The following is a 16,657-nucleotide window of genomic DNA, read 5'->3' on the forward strand; positions in this document are numbered from 1 at the left end:
CCGGCAACTTCTTTGGCCACAGGTTTCTCTCTTCCAGGGTCAAGGTCTTCAACAAGTCAATTACCACCTGGCTCATTTTCTCACACATGTCATTTGTCTGTGGATGATATGGCATTGTCCTGATTTTCTTGCATCTGTGCAGGTTACAGAACTCCTGGAACACTTCTGCCTCAAAGGCTGGGCCTTGGTCGGTGAGCACCTATTCAGGGTAACCATGTGGTCAACAAAAGTGTTGTTGAAATGCCTTGGCTGCCATCTTTGCTGTTTGGTCCTTGACAGGCACGACTACCAGGAACCTTGAGTAATGGTCCACTATGGTCAGGGCGTAGACATAGCCTGAATGGCTTGGGGTCAGCTTCACGTGGTCCAAGGCTACCAGATCAAGCGGTTGTTTGGTGACTATGGGCTGTAGGGGAGCCCTCTGGCTGTTACAGTCTTTCCTGCACAGGTTGCAGAGGCCACATTCTCGGCACCACGTCTCAATGGCTTTACTCATGCCAATCCAGTAGAATCTTTCACAAAGTAGAACTGCCAACTTCTTCCATCTGAAGTGTCCTGCTCCATCGTGATATGCTTCCAAGACCAGTGGCGGATCCCACCTCGGGACTACCACCTGCTAGTTCGTGAGTGCATGGGTTGATGTTCCTCCGACACAGCTAACCCTCATAGATAAACAGCTTTCCCTTCTCCTTCCAAAACTGTTGGGTCTCTTGTGGAGCATCTGGACCAGAGTCAGCTTGTGTCAGTAGCTCCTTTACTAGGTGGACTGCTGGATCACTATCCTGCATTTCTGCCCATCCATGGTGGGGCAATGGGTTCAGCGTGGCTTCTCACCTGTCATTGCACTTGTTCCTCACACAATGAGAGTACTGGGCCGCCCTGGGGAGGTGGAAAGCTGGTAACTCGATCTCTTCGAGTGTTTCCAGATCTTCTCCCTCTTCTGGTAAATTGGGCATCCTCGACAGTGCATCAGCATTAGCATTCTTATGCCCTGCTCGGTACTTGATGGTAAACTCATAGTTAGACAACCGGGCCATCCATCGCTGTTCCAATGCACCTAGCCTTGCTATTTTACAGTGAGTGGATTGTTATCCGTGAAAACGGTGAACTTTGCTGAAGTCAGGTAGTGCTTGAAGCGCTCCGTTACAACCCAGACTATGGCAAGAAACTCCAACTTAAAGGAACTATAGTTGTTGGGGTTCTTTTCGGTGGGACAAAGCTTCCTGGTGGCGTAAGCAATCACACTCTCTCTGCCTTTCTACACCTTGGACAGCACTGCTCCCAATCCCATGTTGCTGGCGTCTGTGTAGAGTACAAACAATTTGTCATGGTCAGGATAGGCCAGGACTTCATCTCCTATGAGAGCCAACTTCAAACGATGAAAGATTCTTCCAACCTGTCATTCCATTTGAACGGAGGATTCTTCCTCTTGGCCTTCTTAGATTGGCCCACTAGCAAGTCTTGCAGGGGTGCGGCTAGCTTGCAGAAGTCCTTGATGAATCTTCAGTAGTAGCCTACCAACCCGAGGAACTGCCGTACTTCATGAATGTTGCTGGGTTTTGGCCAGTCCCCGATCACGGTGACTTTCTCAGGATCCGGTGCCACACCTTCGGCGCTTACCATGTGACCTAGCTACTGCACCTTGAGCTTCAGCAGGTGGCATTTGGACGGCTTCAGCTTCAGGCCAAAGTTGGACAGGGTTTCAAACACCTCAGCCAGGTGCTTTCAGTGGTCTTCATAGGTTTTGGAGAAGACAATGACATCATCCAGGTACAGCAGAACGGTCTCAACGTTCTTGTGCCCGTGGCAACACTCCATCATCCTCTGAAACGTACCTGGTGTGTTGCACAGCCCGAATGGCATGCAGTTGAACTTGGAGAGCCCATAGGTGTCATGAAGATGGTCTTCTCTTTATCTGCCTTTGCCACAGGAACCTGCCAATTCCCACAAGTGAAATCTAAGGTGGAGAAATAGTTAGCGGATCTCAGTGCAGTTAGTGACTCCTCAATTCCAGGTAATGGGTAGGCGTCCTTGTGTGTAATGCGGTTAATTCGCCTGTAGTCAACACACATTCTCATGGTACCATCTTTCTAACGAGGACTAACGGAGCTGCCCAGGGGCTACAACTATCTCTGATCACCCCAGCCTCCTTCATCTCCCGTAACATATCTTTGACACATTAATAGTGAGCTGGGGGTACAGGCCGGTACCTTTCTTTAATGGGCAGATGATCTCCAGTGGGGATATGGTGTTGGACCCCTTTTACCTGCCCAAAGTCTAGTGGGTGCTTGTTGAATACCCGCTCATATTCCTGGACCACTCGGCAAGCCCCATGCTTTTGGTGCAACGGAGTGAAATCAATGCCTACGTGCAATTTCTGACACCAATCCCCCGGCTGTCCTGCAGAGCCATTGTCCTCCTCCTGGTTGGACGGGACCAAGGGTTCTGCTGTTTGTATGGCATTGTTACTGACATTGAACAGTTTAGCAAGGGTGGCATATCTGGGTAAATGGACCTCTTTTTCCCTACAATTTAGGATGCGTATCGGTACCCTCCCCTTGCGGACCCCCCTGGCTGTCAGGACAGTGGGCCTACTATCAGAGTACATCGGTTCTACCAGAGGCTGGAAATCTTGGCCCCTGAGGCCTATGGCTGCCCAACACCAAATTAACATTTCACTCCTTGGGGGTACTGCAATGGGGATCGGATCACTCACTCAGACACTGCCGACTTCTCCACCAGATAGTTCTACCTGTTGTCTCTGCATCAGTGCTTTGATCTCCTTCTGCAGGACCCATTGCTCACTGGAACCAGCAGTTTCGCTCACCTGTTGCAACATCACAATAACCTTGCCAAACAGTTTTCTATTACATTAGTACCTAAGGTCATCATTGGGTTACATTCTCGTCGATCAATATCTACAATTATCACACCTTGGGCTTTCAGCTCTACCCGCCCCACCTTAATGGTCACCTCCTTGTACCCCACTTGTGGCAAAGGCTGACCATTGCTGGCAACTATTGTTAGGTCATTATCAGGGCCACGGGTAATACCAGAGTCAGCCCAGTACTGTTTGTAAAGAATATATGGCATAGTCGTCACCTGAGAGTCGGTGTCCAGTAAAGCGTTCATCAATCACAACTGGGAGGACCGGTCATCCTCCAACGTACTTGGCTCGCCAGCTTTGTGGGCCTGGTCATCTTACTCCTGGGGGTTGGCCCTCTGCCCCAGGGGTTGCTCATGTAAATTGCAGAATCTTGCGATGTGTCCTGCCCTGCTGCAGCGACGGCAAATGGGTTGTCCATCCTGCTCGTAGCGGTCATTGTCTCTCCCTCTGGTCACTGGGATCCTCTTCTGCCATCTCCACGGGACATCATCTGGACTGGAGGCCAGCTGGATCTTCCCCTTTGAGGAAATCTGCATAGACTGCATGGTTTTAGCTAATGCAACCACACTTTTGGTCAGCTCCTGGACCTGGAGACGCAGTCCTGCATCAGAGTCATGAACCAGGATCTGTACGTCGGCCTCAACGGGGTCCTGAAGAAAAGATGCCGCCTCCTGGTGGTATGTAATTGCTGGGCGCCTAGGGGATGCCGTGCGGCTGGAATTTGGTTCACGCAACACCCAGATGGCCCTATCTCTAAAGTGTGCAAAGTCCAGGTCAGGGTTTTGTAGGGCCAAGATGCGCAGCTGTGTCCTGTCGGTGCTACACAGAAGTCCCTCAATAATTTGCTCCTTTAACAATTTGTCCCCATTCTGCACGCTGTCAGGGTCAACCTGCTTAATGGCCCGCAGTGCCTCCTGGAGATTAAGGACATAGTCCCGTATACTGTCCTGCACCCTTTGTTTGCACCCAAAGAATCTCATCTTTATTTCTGCTGCGGTGTTGGTGTCAAAGGTCTCCTTTAAACTGGCCATGATTTGTTTGACAGTCTTTTTATCAGTGTCCAGCCAGGACTTTACTTCCTTCTGAGCTGCACCAATTAACTGGCCAGTGAGGATGCTGACTTTCTGATGTTCGTACATGGTGTACACTTCAAACAAACTGCAAAGTCTCTCCGTAAAATCGCTCAGAGTATGTGATTCCCCTGAGTACTGCAGTAACCAGGCGGCTCCCGGTATGTATGGCATCGATAGCGGCAGTATACAAGCTGTAGCTGCGGCTGTATCCGGCTGGTCTACAGAGGCTGCGACCACCACGGGATCTGGTAGCAACTTGGGGGCTGCGGCTGCAGCTGGATCTCCACCCGGTTGGACATATTCCCCCCGCCCTAGTTAACCTCAGCCAGGCCCGACGTTTTGTTACCGCAGTCTGCGGCTGCTCCACCGGCGGTATGGACGGTGTTCCTTCCAGTTCTCTAGTCCGGGGCTTCTTTTGTCCACGCACAGCAGGGCCCAGAGTGCAGCTTCCTTCGTGCTCTTTTTCTTAGGCTCCACCCACGAAGACACACCTCCTCTGTTCCTGATGCACCACGCGGCATGGCAAAGGCAGCGCTCAGTTTAACAAAGTCTATGGCACACAGCAATCACTGATGCCGGGGTATGAATGTTTGTGACGCCAAGTTTGAAGCTCCCGCTAGAGCCATGGGGTACTCGTGCCTGGTCCGGTGGTACTTAAAGGGGTCTTCACAGTGGCAGTGACCCGGTCCGTGGCCCTGGGCAGCCAGTAAATGGGGATGAGTGAAAGTGGAGAATAAGTCTGGATAATTTGTGATGCCACCTGTGGTATTCGGCCAGGGATGGCCGATGCTGCTTAAAGGGGTCCACTGGGGCTGATGGAGTTGCAGCAGACTTGGTATAGTTCCCCACAGGTAGAGCTTAGTCCCCAGTTCTACCGGAACAGTTGGTAAGATGGATGATTGACGGTGGGGTGCAGGACTGAGGGTGCAGGAAATAATTGAAGGGCACAGGGATAGCAGTTTCCTTTACCTTTTAGTGACAAAATGCAGGAACAGTCCAGAGTACAGGTGGCAGTTGGTGATGGGGTTTGAGCAGGCTGGAAACAGCTTGGGATCCACCTAACCAGGTGGGTTCGGAGGCCTTCCTTCTTTGTACTCTGACCCTTGCTGTCTGAAGCTCTGCACAAGTCCTCTCAGTGTTTGTACTTCCAAAATGTATGGCTGACAGGCTGAGCCTGCCTTGGACACTGCCTTCTCACTGGCAGCCCCAGGCTCCTGACCTGCTGTGTTGCCTCCGGATGTCAGTTGGGGCTAAGAGACTTGTAATCTCCTGCCCTCCAGATTCGGTGGTTGAGTATGCAATGCTCTCACCACCACGGACTCCGGTGTCCGGTCTCTTTGCGCTTTATCTTGGGGTGAGCCCAATCGCAGCTCCAGACCCCCAGCTCCTCTCTCTTGCCTACTTTCCCTTCAGTGTCTCACACACAACTCACTAACCCCGCCTCCAGACTAGAACTTAGAGGGAAGCTACCCTGAAACCGGGTTAGGGTATGTGCACACGATGCAGATTTAGTGCAGAACTGCAGCAGATTTTTCTGCAGCAGAAACGCTGCAGAACTGCACTGTGATCACAGTACAATGTAAATCAATGTGAAAAAAAAAAAGTTGTGCACATGGTGCAGAAAAATCTGCGCAGAAACGCTGCAGATTTCAAAGAAGTGCATGTCACTTCTTTTGTGCAGTTCTGCAGCGTTTCTGCACCCCTCCATAATAGAAATCTGCAGGTGCGTTTTTGATGCGTTTTTTATGCGTTTTTTATGCGTTTTTTGTGCAGATTTGTGCTCAAAAAACGCATCAAAAACGCATAAAAAACGCACCTGCAGATTCTGCCAGGAGATGCAGATTTAGTGCAGAACTGCAGCAGATTTTTCTGCACCAAATCTGCATCGTGTGCACACAGCCTTAAGAGCTCCCCCTTCTGGCCTGGAGTTAGGAAGGTGTATGTTTGTATTACCCGATTAGGGAATCCCTCCTTGCGTCCAGGCATGACATTACACCCCATGAGGAAGGCAATGCCATTGTGGCATCCGGACTCCTGGGGTGCCACATGGAGGCTGGACCACCAGTCACTTCTCTGGAGGTCTCAATGCAGTCTAGTCTAACCCTGGTATATTTAAAGAGTTAATTCAAGAATTCTGGCAAAAGTGTGGTAAAATTTAATTTATTTATAAGATTTACAGTAACCAAGATCATCTCCATCAAAAATGTTTCCATGATTCCAACTTTGTTTTTTAGAAGATCTCACCTAATGCCTCCTAGCAGGGCAGCATTTATAATGTTTACTTTATTTCAGGTGGTTGGTTGTATTATGAGCGGTCTGTAAATTGCATTAATAAAAAATGATGACAAGTCACTTGGGAGTTGTAGCCAGTTACAATAATTGCACTCCAGCCCCCCCAGGACTAATCCATATTTTAAGTATATAAACCCATGTACTGACAAATCCTCTCGCTATCTCTGAGATGGCATTATGTGTGTGCCGTGGGTACATGAAATACTTTTCCAAATGTGACTGAGACTCAGCTGCCCTAAAGTGCCTGGGTTTGGCTGTGTTATAGATATTTTCTAGACTAAAATATATTTTTGGAGGAAGATTTTGTATTGGCGGAGTATATTGTTCACTGCCAGTGAAAAACAATACTAGGATTATTGACTTTTTATGGCACTAAAAAGACATTTTGTGAGTGACCAGACGTAGAGAATCTGATTTTTAGGTGGCGCTAAGTTTCCCAGAAAGGATAAGAAGCAAAAGGAAGGGAGGAAAACGCCAGAGGAGATAGAAAAGGAAGGAAAGAAAAGGTAAGGGAGATAGAAAAGGGGAATGAATGAAAAAGTGAAGGGAGACGAAGATAAAGATAAAGAGGAGGGTAAAAGAGGAGAAAGGGGGAAGGAGGGAAAGGTAAAGGAGACGCTAAAAGGGGGTAAGGAGTGAAGGAAGGGAGAAGAAGGGTAGAGGAGAACAAAAGAGGAGAAGAGGGGAAAGGGAGTGAGGGGAAGACGAGAAGGGAAAAAGGATAGGTATGAAGTACAGAAAATCAAAGTAGGAGAAAGAATAGTAAGGGAGACGAGAGTACAAAAGGAAGGTAAAAGAAGGAAAGGGTGAGAGGAAAAAGGCAAAAAAGAAAGGAGAGGAACAGTAGAAAGAGAGGAAAAAGGGAAGGAGAGAGGACAAGAAGGAAAAAGGAAGAGGAGAGTAAGGCAGGGAAAGGAAGAAAAGAGAAAGGAAAGAAGTATAAAGAAAAAGAAAGGAGGAGACTGGATGTAAACAAAGGGCAAACAGAAGAGAAAATATAGAGAGAGAAAGATGGAGAAGGAAGAAAATAGTGAAAAAGGAAGAATAATGGATACATTTACTTGAATGTGCCTGGTTTTTCTATTACAGATCTCTTACTATCTACAGTATGTCAGGCTAAGACTTCTCATATTGGAAGATTTCCCACTATTTTAGTAGAAGATAGAATTAGTTGAGGCTCTTTGGGTGGTCTTCCTCACCTTACTAACTTTCTAGTCCCATGTCTCTATGGAAAACCCAATCATGATATATTATCTGACTGTTCATCTGCTAGATCTGATTGTAACCTTACGACATATGCAGTGTCTATATAAGATCACATCCCTGTTGCTTTGTGAGGTTTGGCTTTTGTCTACCTGCGCTGTGCAAGGATGTGAAGGCGTGACGTCCACTGTAGGCTGCCAAATACCTGGTGGCAATATCAGCGGGTATCTAAGTCAGTTTGGGGACCTGGTCATAGGAGGCACTTTCCCCATTCATGTGAAAACAATTTATGCAGAAACTCATTTTGCCAGAAAACCAGAAGATCTTAAATGTCAACTGTAAGTCTATCGAAATCTATAAGGGTTATATTTGTTTTGATTGGGCAGTAGGTAGATCTCAAGTCCAGCACTGGTGTGGAGGGCTCAACAATACCAAATATCCGATACTAGGATGTTATATGATCACAATTGTCATAGCAAAGCCAGGACACAAGGACCAGGTATGGTTCTTCAAAGCAGATATATGGAAAGCACAATGACCTATGCCAATTCCCGGCATTTGGTCTTTCTAAGGGACAGCAGCAAATTAAGTTTTTGAAGGATCATGATTCCTGGACCACTATACGATATAGTTATCTCATATGTGACCACTTTAGATTGTATGTATGAATTCCTTCCACAATAAGTTTCAATGTCCAACCACTGATCGAACGATCAGTTAACCTCTTGCCACGGAGGTAATGTACCACCATTATTGTAAAATGCAATTCTCAGCTAACCTTAAACCCTAAATAGTCTATTTGCACAATGATAAATAGGTCAACAATTCCAAAGGCTTTGGTCTTAACGTCCTTGGAGATCAAGTGTTGCGTTACCCAGAAATTAAGATTCAGTGGATCTTTTAGAACTCAATATCTCAAACTTTGCCAACGTTTCTCAAAGCATTAGATTCACAGAACATAAAGTCTGATGAATCTCAATACTGTAATTGTTTGAAAAGGAAGGAGAGAGGAGAAAGAGAGAGATAGAGAATCCTCGTGACCATTAGAGCTTACACTTTACGGGAAAGAGAGACTTACTCCGTAACTCTGGAGATAGAGAACAATTTTGCCATGTAAGTTGTGCTCCACTGGGAACTGATGATCTGTGGTTGCCCATGTACTGACCAACACTAGATCCTTCATGGATTGATTAACTCATCACTACTAGAAATCCAATAATAAAAACAACAATGTGGAAGAGAAACCTTCTAACTTGTTCCAGTCCTACTGGAGATAAGGAGCTGCCTTCTTATGGGAGCAAATACCAATTCTATATCTGGCTTTTCTCAGTTCGGAAGTAAGTTACCAGTGAAAATAAAGAATAGCCAATGCCTTCCTTTTTAAGAAAGAAGAATGTTACTGTGGTCATCAAAACTACACGAGTTCCGGTCATATCCTCAAATCAATACAAATCAATCAATCAAATCAATACAGCCTAAAATGTTTTAGAAAAGGAAGTGGGCTAAAAATGGAAGAAAAGCTACAGATACCAAGTACAGTCACAGCCAAACGTGTTGGCACCCTAGAAGCTGTTCCAGAAAATGAAGTATTTTTCCCATAAAATTACTGCAATTACACATGTTTTGTTATATACATGTTTATTTCCTTCCTGTATTTTAGAACAACACAAAAAACACTGGACATAATTTCACACAAAACCTCCAAAATGGGTCAGACAAAACTGTTGGCACACCTAAGTTTTGTATTTGGTTGCACACCCTTTGGAATAAATTCCGCAACTGCAGTCAATCGCTGCCTATTACAATCAACAAGCTTCTTACACCTCTCAGCTGGAATTTTGGATCACTTTTCTTTTGCAAACTGGTGTCTCCTATGTGAAGGTGCCTTCTCATAACAGCAATTTTAAGATCTTTTTTTAAGCTATTTTAATAGCTGTCTACAAATATCTGAAGGGATGTCAGGGAAGAGGCATCATCATTATTCTCATTTACACACGGAAACAGGAGAAGCAATGGAATGAAACTGAAGAAAAAGGGAGAAGAAAAACTTTTTGGCAGCGAGGGTGATCAATGAGTGGAACAGGTGGCCACAAGAGGTGATGAGTTCTCCTTCAATGGAAGTCTTCAGAGGTTAGACAGACATCTGTCTGAGAAGGTTTAGTGAATCCTGCATTGAGCAGGGGGTTGAACACGATGACCCTGGTGGTCCCTTCTAACACTAACATTCTATGGTTCTATGATTCTATGATTCTAAGATCTCTGCACAGGTGATCAATGGTATATAGATTTGTAACTCATTGCTGGCCACTTCAGAACTCTCCAGCACTTTCCATCCAATTCTTTTTAAAGTATCTTTGGGTCATTGTCCTGCTGGAAGACCCATGACCTAGGAGACAAATCCAGGTTTCTGACAGTGGCACTACATTGTGATCCAAAAATCCTTTGGTAATTTTCAGATTTCATGATATTAGAATTGGCGGAACGCACCGAATATATTTATTAAATGAGATAGGTGCGTTCGCAACCTGGGATCAACCGTGAAGGAAGGAACCTGCTGCTAAGCAAAGCGGCTAAGCAAATTAGTATAAACGAACTCTGTTAATTCACAGAGCCCGTAATAAAGAGAACGCTGTGCCCTATTTAGCTCACAGGGGACACAGCTACTGTGTAGAGCTGGCAGTGGTCATGCAGTCCAACCAACACACAGCTCCTCTCCGATGGAGCCGGAATTCTAATGGCTATTAGCCAGCCCTGAATTCAGACATAAACTCCTCGCCGGAGGTGCCAGCATACTAGGGGCTTATTTCATCCGGGTCCCAGACTGCATACACAAAACTCCTCGCCGGAGGTGCCAGCATTCTAGGGGCTTATTTCAGCCGGGTCCCTGACCACACACACACGACCACACTGGCGCTGAGCTCGTACATATTTGATAGTAGCGCATGGCCAAGTGGTCATGAGAACCCTTTATAGGTGTAGCACCTACAGGACCTTCCAAGAAGGACCAATGGAAGGCTGCCACAGAACTTGATCAGGTACAGGACCTTCCTGGAGAACCAATGGAAGTTGCTGCAGTACCTGAGCATGTGACCCTTGATCTCCACTGAGAGATCTTACCCTGAGCATGCTCAGTGTGTGCAAAGCAGGACTTAGTCCCAGAAAAGCCTGCTCGCCGCAGACCAGTGCAGGGTACAATAGCGGTAACTCTTTGCACAGTATCAGATTCAGTGAGACGCTGCGACCGACGTCTCCGCTGAGCAGGCTCCACTGCGGCCGATGCAGAATGGGAGACCGCAGCAGACATGGTTCGAGATTCCCCCTGTGCAGCGGTGGGAACTTGACTCCTAACACATGATGCCTTATACACAGTCAAGGCACCCAGTGCAAGAGGCAGCAAAACAACCCCAAAACATTTTTGAATCACCACCATATTTGACTGAAGGTACAGTGTTCTTTTCTTGGTAGGCCTCATTCCATTTTTGGTAAACATTAGAATGATATGCTTTAACAAAATGCTCTTGCTTGGTCTCATCTGTCAACCAGAGGCTTTCCCAGAAAGATTTTGGCTTACTCACGTACATTTTGGCAAACTGAAGTCTACCTTTTTCATGTCTTTGTCAGCAGCGGAGTACCCTGGGTCTCCTGCCAAAGCGTTTCATTTCAATCAAATGTAAACAGAGACTTAGCACTGACCCTGATGCACCCTGAGCCTGCAGGACAGCTTGAATTTCTTTTATACTTGATACATACTTATCCACCATACGGACTATCCTGCGTTGCAACTTTTTATCGATTTTTCTCTGGCGTCCATGTCCTTCGAGATTAGCTACAGTGACATGGGTTGTAAACTTGTTGATTATGTTGCGCACTGTGGACAAAGGGACATCAAGATCCCTGTAGATGGACTTGTAACATTGAGCTTGTTGATATTTTTCACAAATTTTGATTCTCATGTCCTCAGACAGGTTTTTCTCTACTTTCTATTTTCTGCGCTTAGTGTGGGACACACAGACACAATGCAAAGATTGAGTCAACTTCTTCCCTTTCTATCTGGGGTCAGGTATGATTTTCATATTGCCCACACCTGTTACTTCCCACAGGTGCGTTTGAACAAGCATCCCATGCTTGAAACAAAGTTGTTTAAGCACATTTTTGGAAAGGTGGCCATTTTCGGGATTTTATGTGAAATTTGCCTTTTTTTCTCACATTTTTTTGTGTTCTTAAAATACACACAAAGTAAATACACATGGGTATAAGAAACCATGTGTAATTGCAATAATTTAGTGGGAGAAATACTTCATTTCTAGAACAATTTCAAGGGTGCCAACACTTTTGGTCATGACTGTATGTGCAAAAAAAAACCTTCAACCCTTTACATTTTACTCCTATAGACTTGAAGTTCGATCCTTCCAGAGCATGCAAGCCCTTATATTTGCCGTTGAGGAGATCAATAAAAATCCAGATCTTCTTCCCAATATCACTCTGGGATTCCAGATTTATGACACTTGCACGGTCGTGAGGAGAGCAGCAGAAGGCACCTTGTGGATGTTATCTGGAGGGGAAACAAGTGTCCCAAATTATCAATGTGGTGACGAAGGAACACTGGCTGGGATTGTTGGCGATTCTGCATCTACACGCTCAATCCTCATGGCTCAGATCTTGGGTCTATACAGTTATCCACAGGTAAGGTGAACATGGCCTTCCTCGTTTGAGGAGCTGATAATGCCACTGAGCTGTTGTTCCTAGCCTAAATAATTCTCTATGCAAATATCACTTTCCATCATCACATCTTGTACATACATTACTACAATCTTTATTCCTCTATATATTTATCTGATCTTGCTTAAATTGGTTCACACATACAGCAAAAGCCAGATGTAACGAAAATCAAGATTTGTCAAGTCATATTTTCTAGGTGCTTCACTCCATAGATTTGATTACCTGATGTGTCCCATGTCACTGTTTACGTAGTCAATATGTTCACCATATTGATCCACACCGGGACAAAACAAAATCCTAATGGTCTTCAGGTAGGAGAAGGCTACATTGTACTTGCTTATAAAGTTATTTTTCTTTCATTTGTCTACAGATAAGTTACTTCTCCACCAGTTCACTTCTCAGCAATAAGAACGTATTCCCCTCGTTTTTCCGTACAATACCAAGTGATACGTTTCAATCTCAAGGTCTAGCTGAGCTAATCCTGTACTATGGTTGGAAATGGGTCGGGTTACTGGCTGCTGACAATGAGTATGGTCAGTTTGCCATTCAGGTAGTAAAGCAAGAAATAGTCCAAGCTGGAGTTTGTGTGGCCTTCATTGAGAATATCATGACTGGACAACCCAACAGAGGTGCTCCACGTATTGTTAATGTTATCAAAGACTCATCAGCCAAGGTGGTGCTAGTCATGTCTTTAGACATTCATTTCATGCCTGTGGTGGAAGAGTTGGCCAAGCAAAATATAACTGGGAACTTCTGGATAGCCAGTGAATCATGGTCAACTTCTATATTTCTTAACAAAGAAAAGTTCCAACCAGTGTTAATGGGCACTATAGGTTTTGCTATTCACCGAGAGCAGATGACTGGATTTGTAGAACATCTAAACAACATGCATCCATCTAATTCTCCTAGTGATCACTTTTTACTTGAGTTTTGGGAAGAGATATTCTCTTGCAAGTGGGCCAACCTCCATACTAGAGCTGAAGCCATGCTCAACCAAACCATCAATGAATGTATCGGGGATGAAAAATTAGAAAGTCCCATGGCTAACGTGGACCTTAGAATAACATTTAATGTCTACACAGCAGTTTATGCCTTTGCATGGGCTATACAAAACTTGTTGAAATGTCAACCAGGAAAAGGACCTTTCCTTAATGGTACTTGCGGCAACATCTCATCCTTACAACCTTGGCAGGTAAAGATGTTGCAATTTTACATATTTCTGACCACTAAAAGCTTCTGGTCTCCAGCAGCTGACCAGAGTTGAGTTCTTGCAAGGACATAAAAGTCTCAAAAAAGTCTGTGAGCCTTCTACATGTCACATGGCAGATAAGAGCCATGTTATAGCTGTTCAGCAGCTATATCACCAACTGTCCAATACGCAGAAACAGTTGCTCAGCCAAGTGTTTCTGTGTTGTCTATGAAAGAGATGTTTCCAGACATCTCTGGCAGCAACTTTTCTTAAAAGAATGTAATTATCTACAGTCCAATATCAGATATGCTGGAAAACAAACTCCCCCGACAATCATCTGGGGGCCCCCATACATATTAGACTGGCGGCCAAATTCGTCGATATCGACAGGATTATCTAATGTGTATTGGGGTTTTTAGGCCTTTTGCATTGGAGCCCAATAGCTTCAAGTTAAGCCACCGGGTCTGGATAATTATCCATAAACTTAAGAGACACGAGCAGAGACTTGAGGAGAACATTCTTGGGAATTCTCTCATTCTGTTGAAAGCTTACAGTAGACAATATTTGAGTGAGCTCTTCTTTGTAATACTTGGTTGAATAAAAAATGACTTCTGGCTCTAAAATTGTTACATTTGTGAATTTGTTAATTAGAAAGTAATTGAATTATCCTTTGTATTTCTTCAGCTACTTCATTATATTAAGACTGTAGATTTTGAGACTGAAGACAAAACTCGTATATTTTTTGACAATAAAGGAGATCCTCCTGCCCTCTACGACATTGTAAACTGGCAGATGAGTGCCACTGGTTCCATGGAGCAGAAGATAGTGGGAACTTATGATTCCAGATTGCCGGAAGGAGTTCAAATGAAAATTAACAATAGAGATATTATATGGAGCCCTGATGTAGGACATACCGAGGTAAGACATGATATTCTGCACAGGTTTAATCTCACATGCAGGTAGACTGGGGTCAGGGTGAGAGAGATTTGGCAAGTGGATCTTTGTGGTACTTTCCTTATGGTCATAATTTTTTTATCATTTTGTATTTAGGCAGTGGTGGGACAAGCTTCATCTCCCTAGATCCTTATTGTAATGTTTAATAATCCTTACAATTCTTAGTAATAGCACATACTCCCTCAACAGCAAATCCCTTTTGCACATGTGAAGTTCTCGATACATGGTCACATGTCCATCAAGCCATTACTTTGTAAAAGATTCCATGGGCTAAAGCAGCTTTTCTCCTGGCAGCCGCCCTCACCTTCTTACTTCACATATCTGAAAGTGGCCCTACACCTTTGATTGTTGTCAGAAGACCATATTTGAGGGTGTTTCAAACTTCACCGATGGTAAATACCATGCGAAATAAGAACTGGGTTGTAGGATTTTAGCATGCCGAATTCTGAGGGAAAATAAACTGCTGCTAGAGTTTACTGCTAGTGGCTTTGTCCCATATCCAAATTCAGAACCCGTGCAAACAAAACCAAAGCCAATTTTAGAGTTTTTTCCATCCATATCTTTGGTCTACTCACTCAAACAGAGCATCTGCCTATTCTGTCTAGTTGTTGCACCCTCACCTTCTACAAGCTTTGGCAGAATACGTACAGGTGAAATATAAGGCTCTCTCTTGTACCTATATAATACCTTGTTATCAAGTTTTCAATGTGGAAATGTTTATATTGTGAAAACGTATATTTAGACTCCTCAATCAAAATGTAGTCCGAGTTGCCCTTTTGGATTCCGAAAGATGACAATTCCAGGAAAGCCAACGTGCTGCTTCAAGTGTGTCCAATGCCCAAAAGGAGAGATTTCAAATGAGACAGGTACCATTAAAATGGTAGGAAGTTATAATACAGCTTATAAGGGGAATGTACAAACAGTTTGACTCTCATATTCTTCTCTAGATGCTGTGGAGTGCCGAAAATGCTCTTGGGATACTTGGCCCAATACCCAGCAGGACTTATGCTTACGAAGAACCATTGAATTTCTTTCCTTTGATGAATCCATGGGTATCAGCTTGGCAGCCCTGTCTATTGTTTCATCTCTCATCCCAATTGGAGCTCTAGGCATCTTTATTCATTACAAGACAACACCGATCGTCCGAGCCAATAACTGGTCCCTTAGTTGTCTTCTCCTCGTTGCCTTATTTTCCTGCTTCCTTAGTTCATTAGCTTTTATTGGATATCCACATCCTGAGAAGTGCATGTTGCGTCAGGTGGCATTTGGCTTGGCATTTACTCTCTGCATCTCTTGTGTCTTGGCCAAAACCATAACAGTACTTATTGCTTTCAAGGCCACCAAGCCTATTACTAGATTGCGACAATGGACTGGGGGAAAATTGTCCTACTATTTTATTGCGATTTGTGTTCTGATCCAGATATCGGTCTGTGTGACTTGGCTTTCTTACGCTCCTCCATTTCCTGAGTATGACACACAGACTCCATCCAGTGTCATCATTCTTAACTGTAATGAGGGGTCTCCTGTTGCTTTTTGGGTTATGTTGGGTTATTTGGGTCTTCTGGCCACAGTCAGCTTCATTGTGGCCTTCTTGGCTAGGAGACTTCCTAACAGTTTCAATGAGGCCAAGCACATTACATTTAGCATGTTGGCCTTCCTTTGTGTCTGGATTTCCTACATCCCAGCAACTCTGAGTTCCCGTGGGAAGTACACAGTGGCCATGGAGATCTTTGCCATTCTTTCCTCCAGTTGGGCCATTGTTGTTTGTATATTTTTACCCAAATGTTTCATCATATTGTTGCAATCTCACTTGAATGTAAGGCAAAATTTAATGAGAAAAGAGTTTAACCAAAGTATGACATCCTAGTTCTATCCTTGACCTCCGTATGTGATTACTATATCAGAAAACCCTAGACATTGCTTAAGAAGAGTAACAAATTCATGTAAAACTGAGCATTTCAACTACAAATATATGTCTAAAAGTGTAGATATATTATACAGTGGCTTACAAAAATAGTCCCCCCCCCCCCGGATTTTTACCAATTTTGTTACATTACAACCTGTGTCTAAATATTTTTGTAATCTGATTTGTGTGTGATGCATCAGCACTAAACAGTCTATGTTGGTGAGGTGAAGTGACAAAAATATAGGCATAAATTAAATTTGTGATCAAATAACTAAAAATTGTCATGTATTGGCATGTTTTCATCCCTTTTGCTCTGAAGCATCTAAAAATTTCTGGTGCAAGCAATTACCTTCATAAGTCACATGCTTAGTGACAGGACATCCAATTATATGCAAACTAAGTGTCACATGTCTGTCAGTATATACACTTTACCT

At 44.4% G+C, this 16,657-nt stretch overlaps 1 protein-coding gene across 1 annotated transcript; it reads left to right on the top strand.

Annotated features, from left to right (window-relative positions):
- Positions 1-4,120: 4,120 nt before the first annotated feature.
- LOC138674717 (extracellular calcium-sensing receptor-like) lies at positions 4,121-16,184 on the top strand. The gene is made up of 7 exons (XM_069762534.1): positions 4,121-4,250; positions 6,674-6,758; positions 11,847-12,138; positions 12,545-13,366; positions 14,048-14,281; positions 15,060-15,183; positions 15,265-16,184. Exons 1-7 carry the CDS (start codon positions 4,121-4,123, stop codon positions 16,182-16,184), a joined length of 2,607 nt encoding a protein of 868 aa, XP_069618635.1.
- The last annotated feature ends 473 nt before the right edge of the window (positions 16,185-16,657 follow it).

The sequence above is a fragment of the Ranitomeya imitator genome, chromosome 4, assembly GCF_032444005.1.
Source record: "Ranitomeya imitator isolate aRanImi1 chromosome 4, aRanImi1.pri, whole genome shotgun sequence".
Classification (NCBI taxonomy): Eukaryota; Metazoa; Chordata; class Amphibia; order Anura; family Dendrobatidae; genus Ranitomeya; species Ranitomeya imitator.

Coding starts and splice junctions, on each gene's coding strand:
- LOC138674717 (XM_069762534.1), top strand. CDS start 4,121: ATGTATGGCATCGATAGCGGCAGTATACAAGCTGTAGCTGCGGCTGTA. Junction 13,367..14,047: donor CATCCTTACAACCTTGGCAG/GTAAAGATGTTG, acceptor GTATTTCTTCAG/CTACTTCATTATATTAAGAC. Junction 15,184..15,264: donor AGAGATTTCAAATGAGACAG/GTACCATTAAAA, acceptor ATTCTTCTCTAG/ATGCTGTGGAGTGCCGAAAA.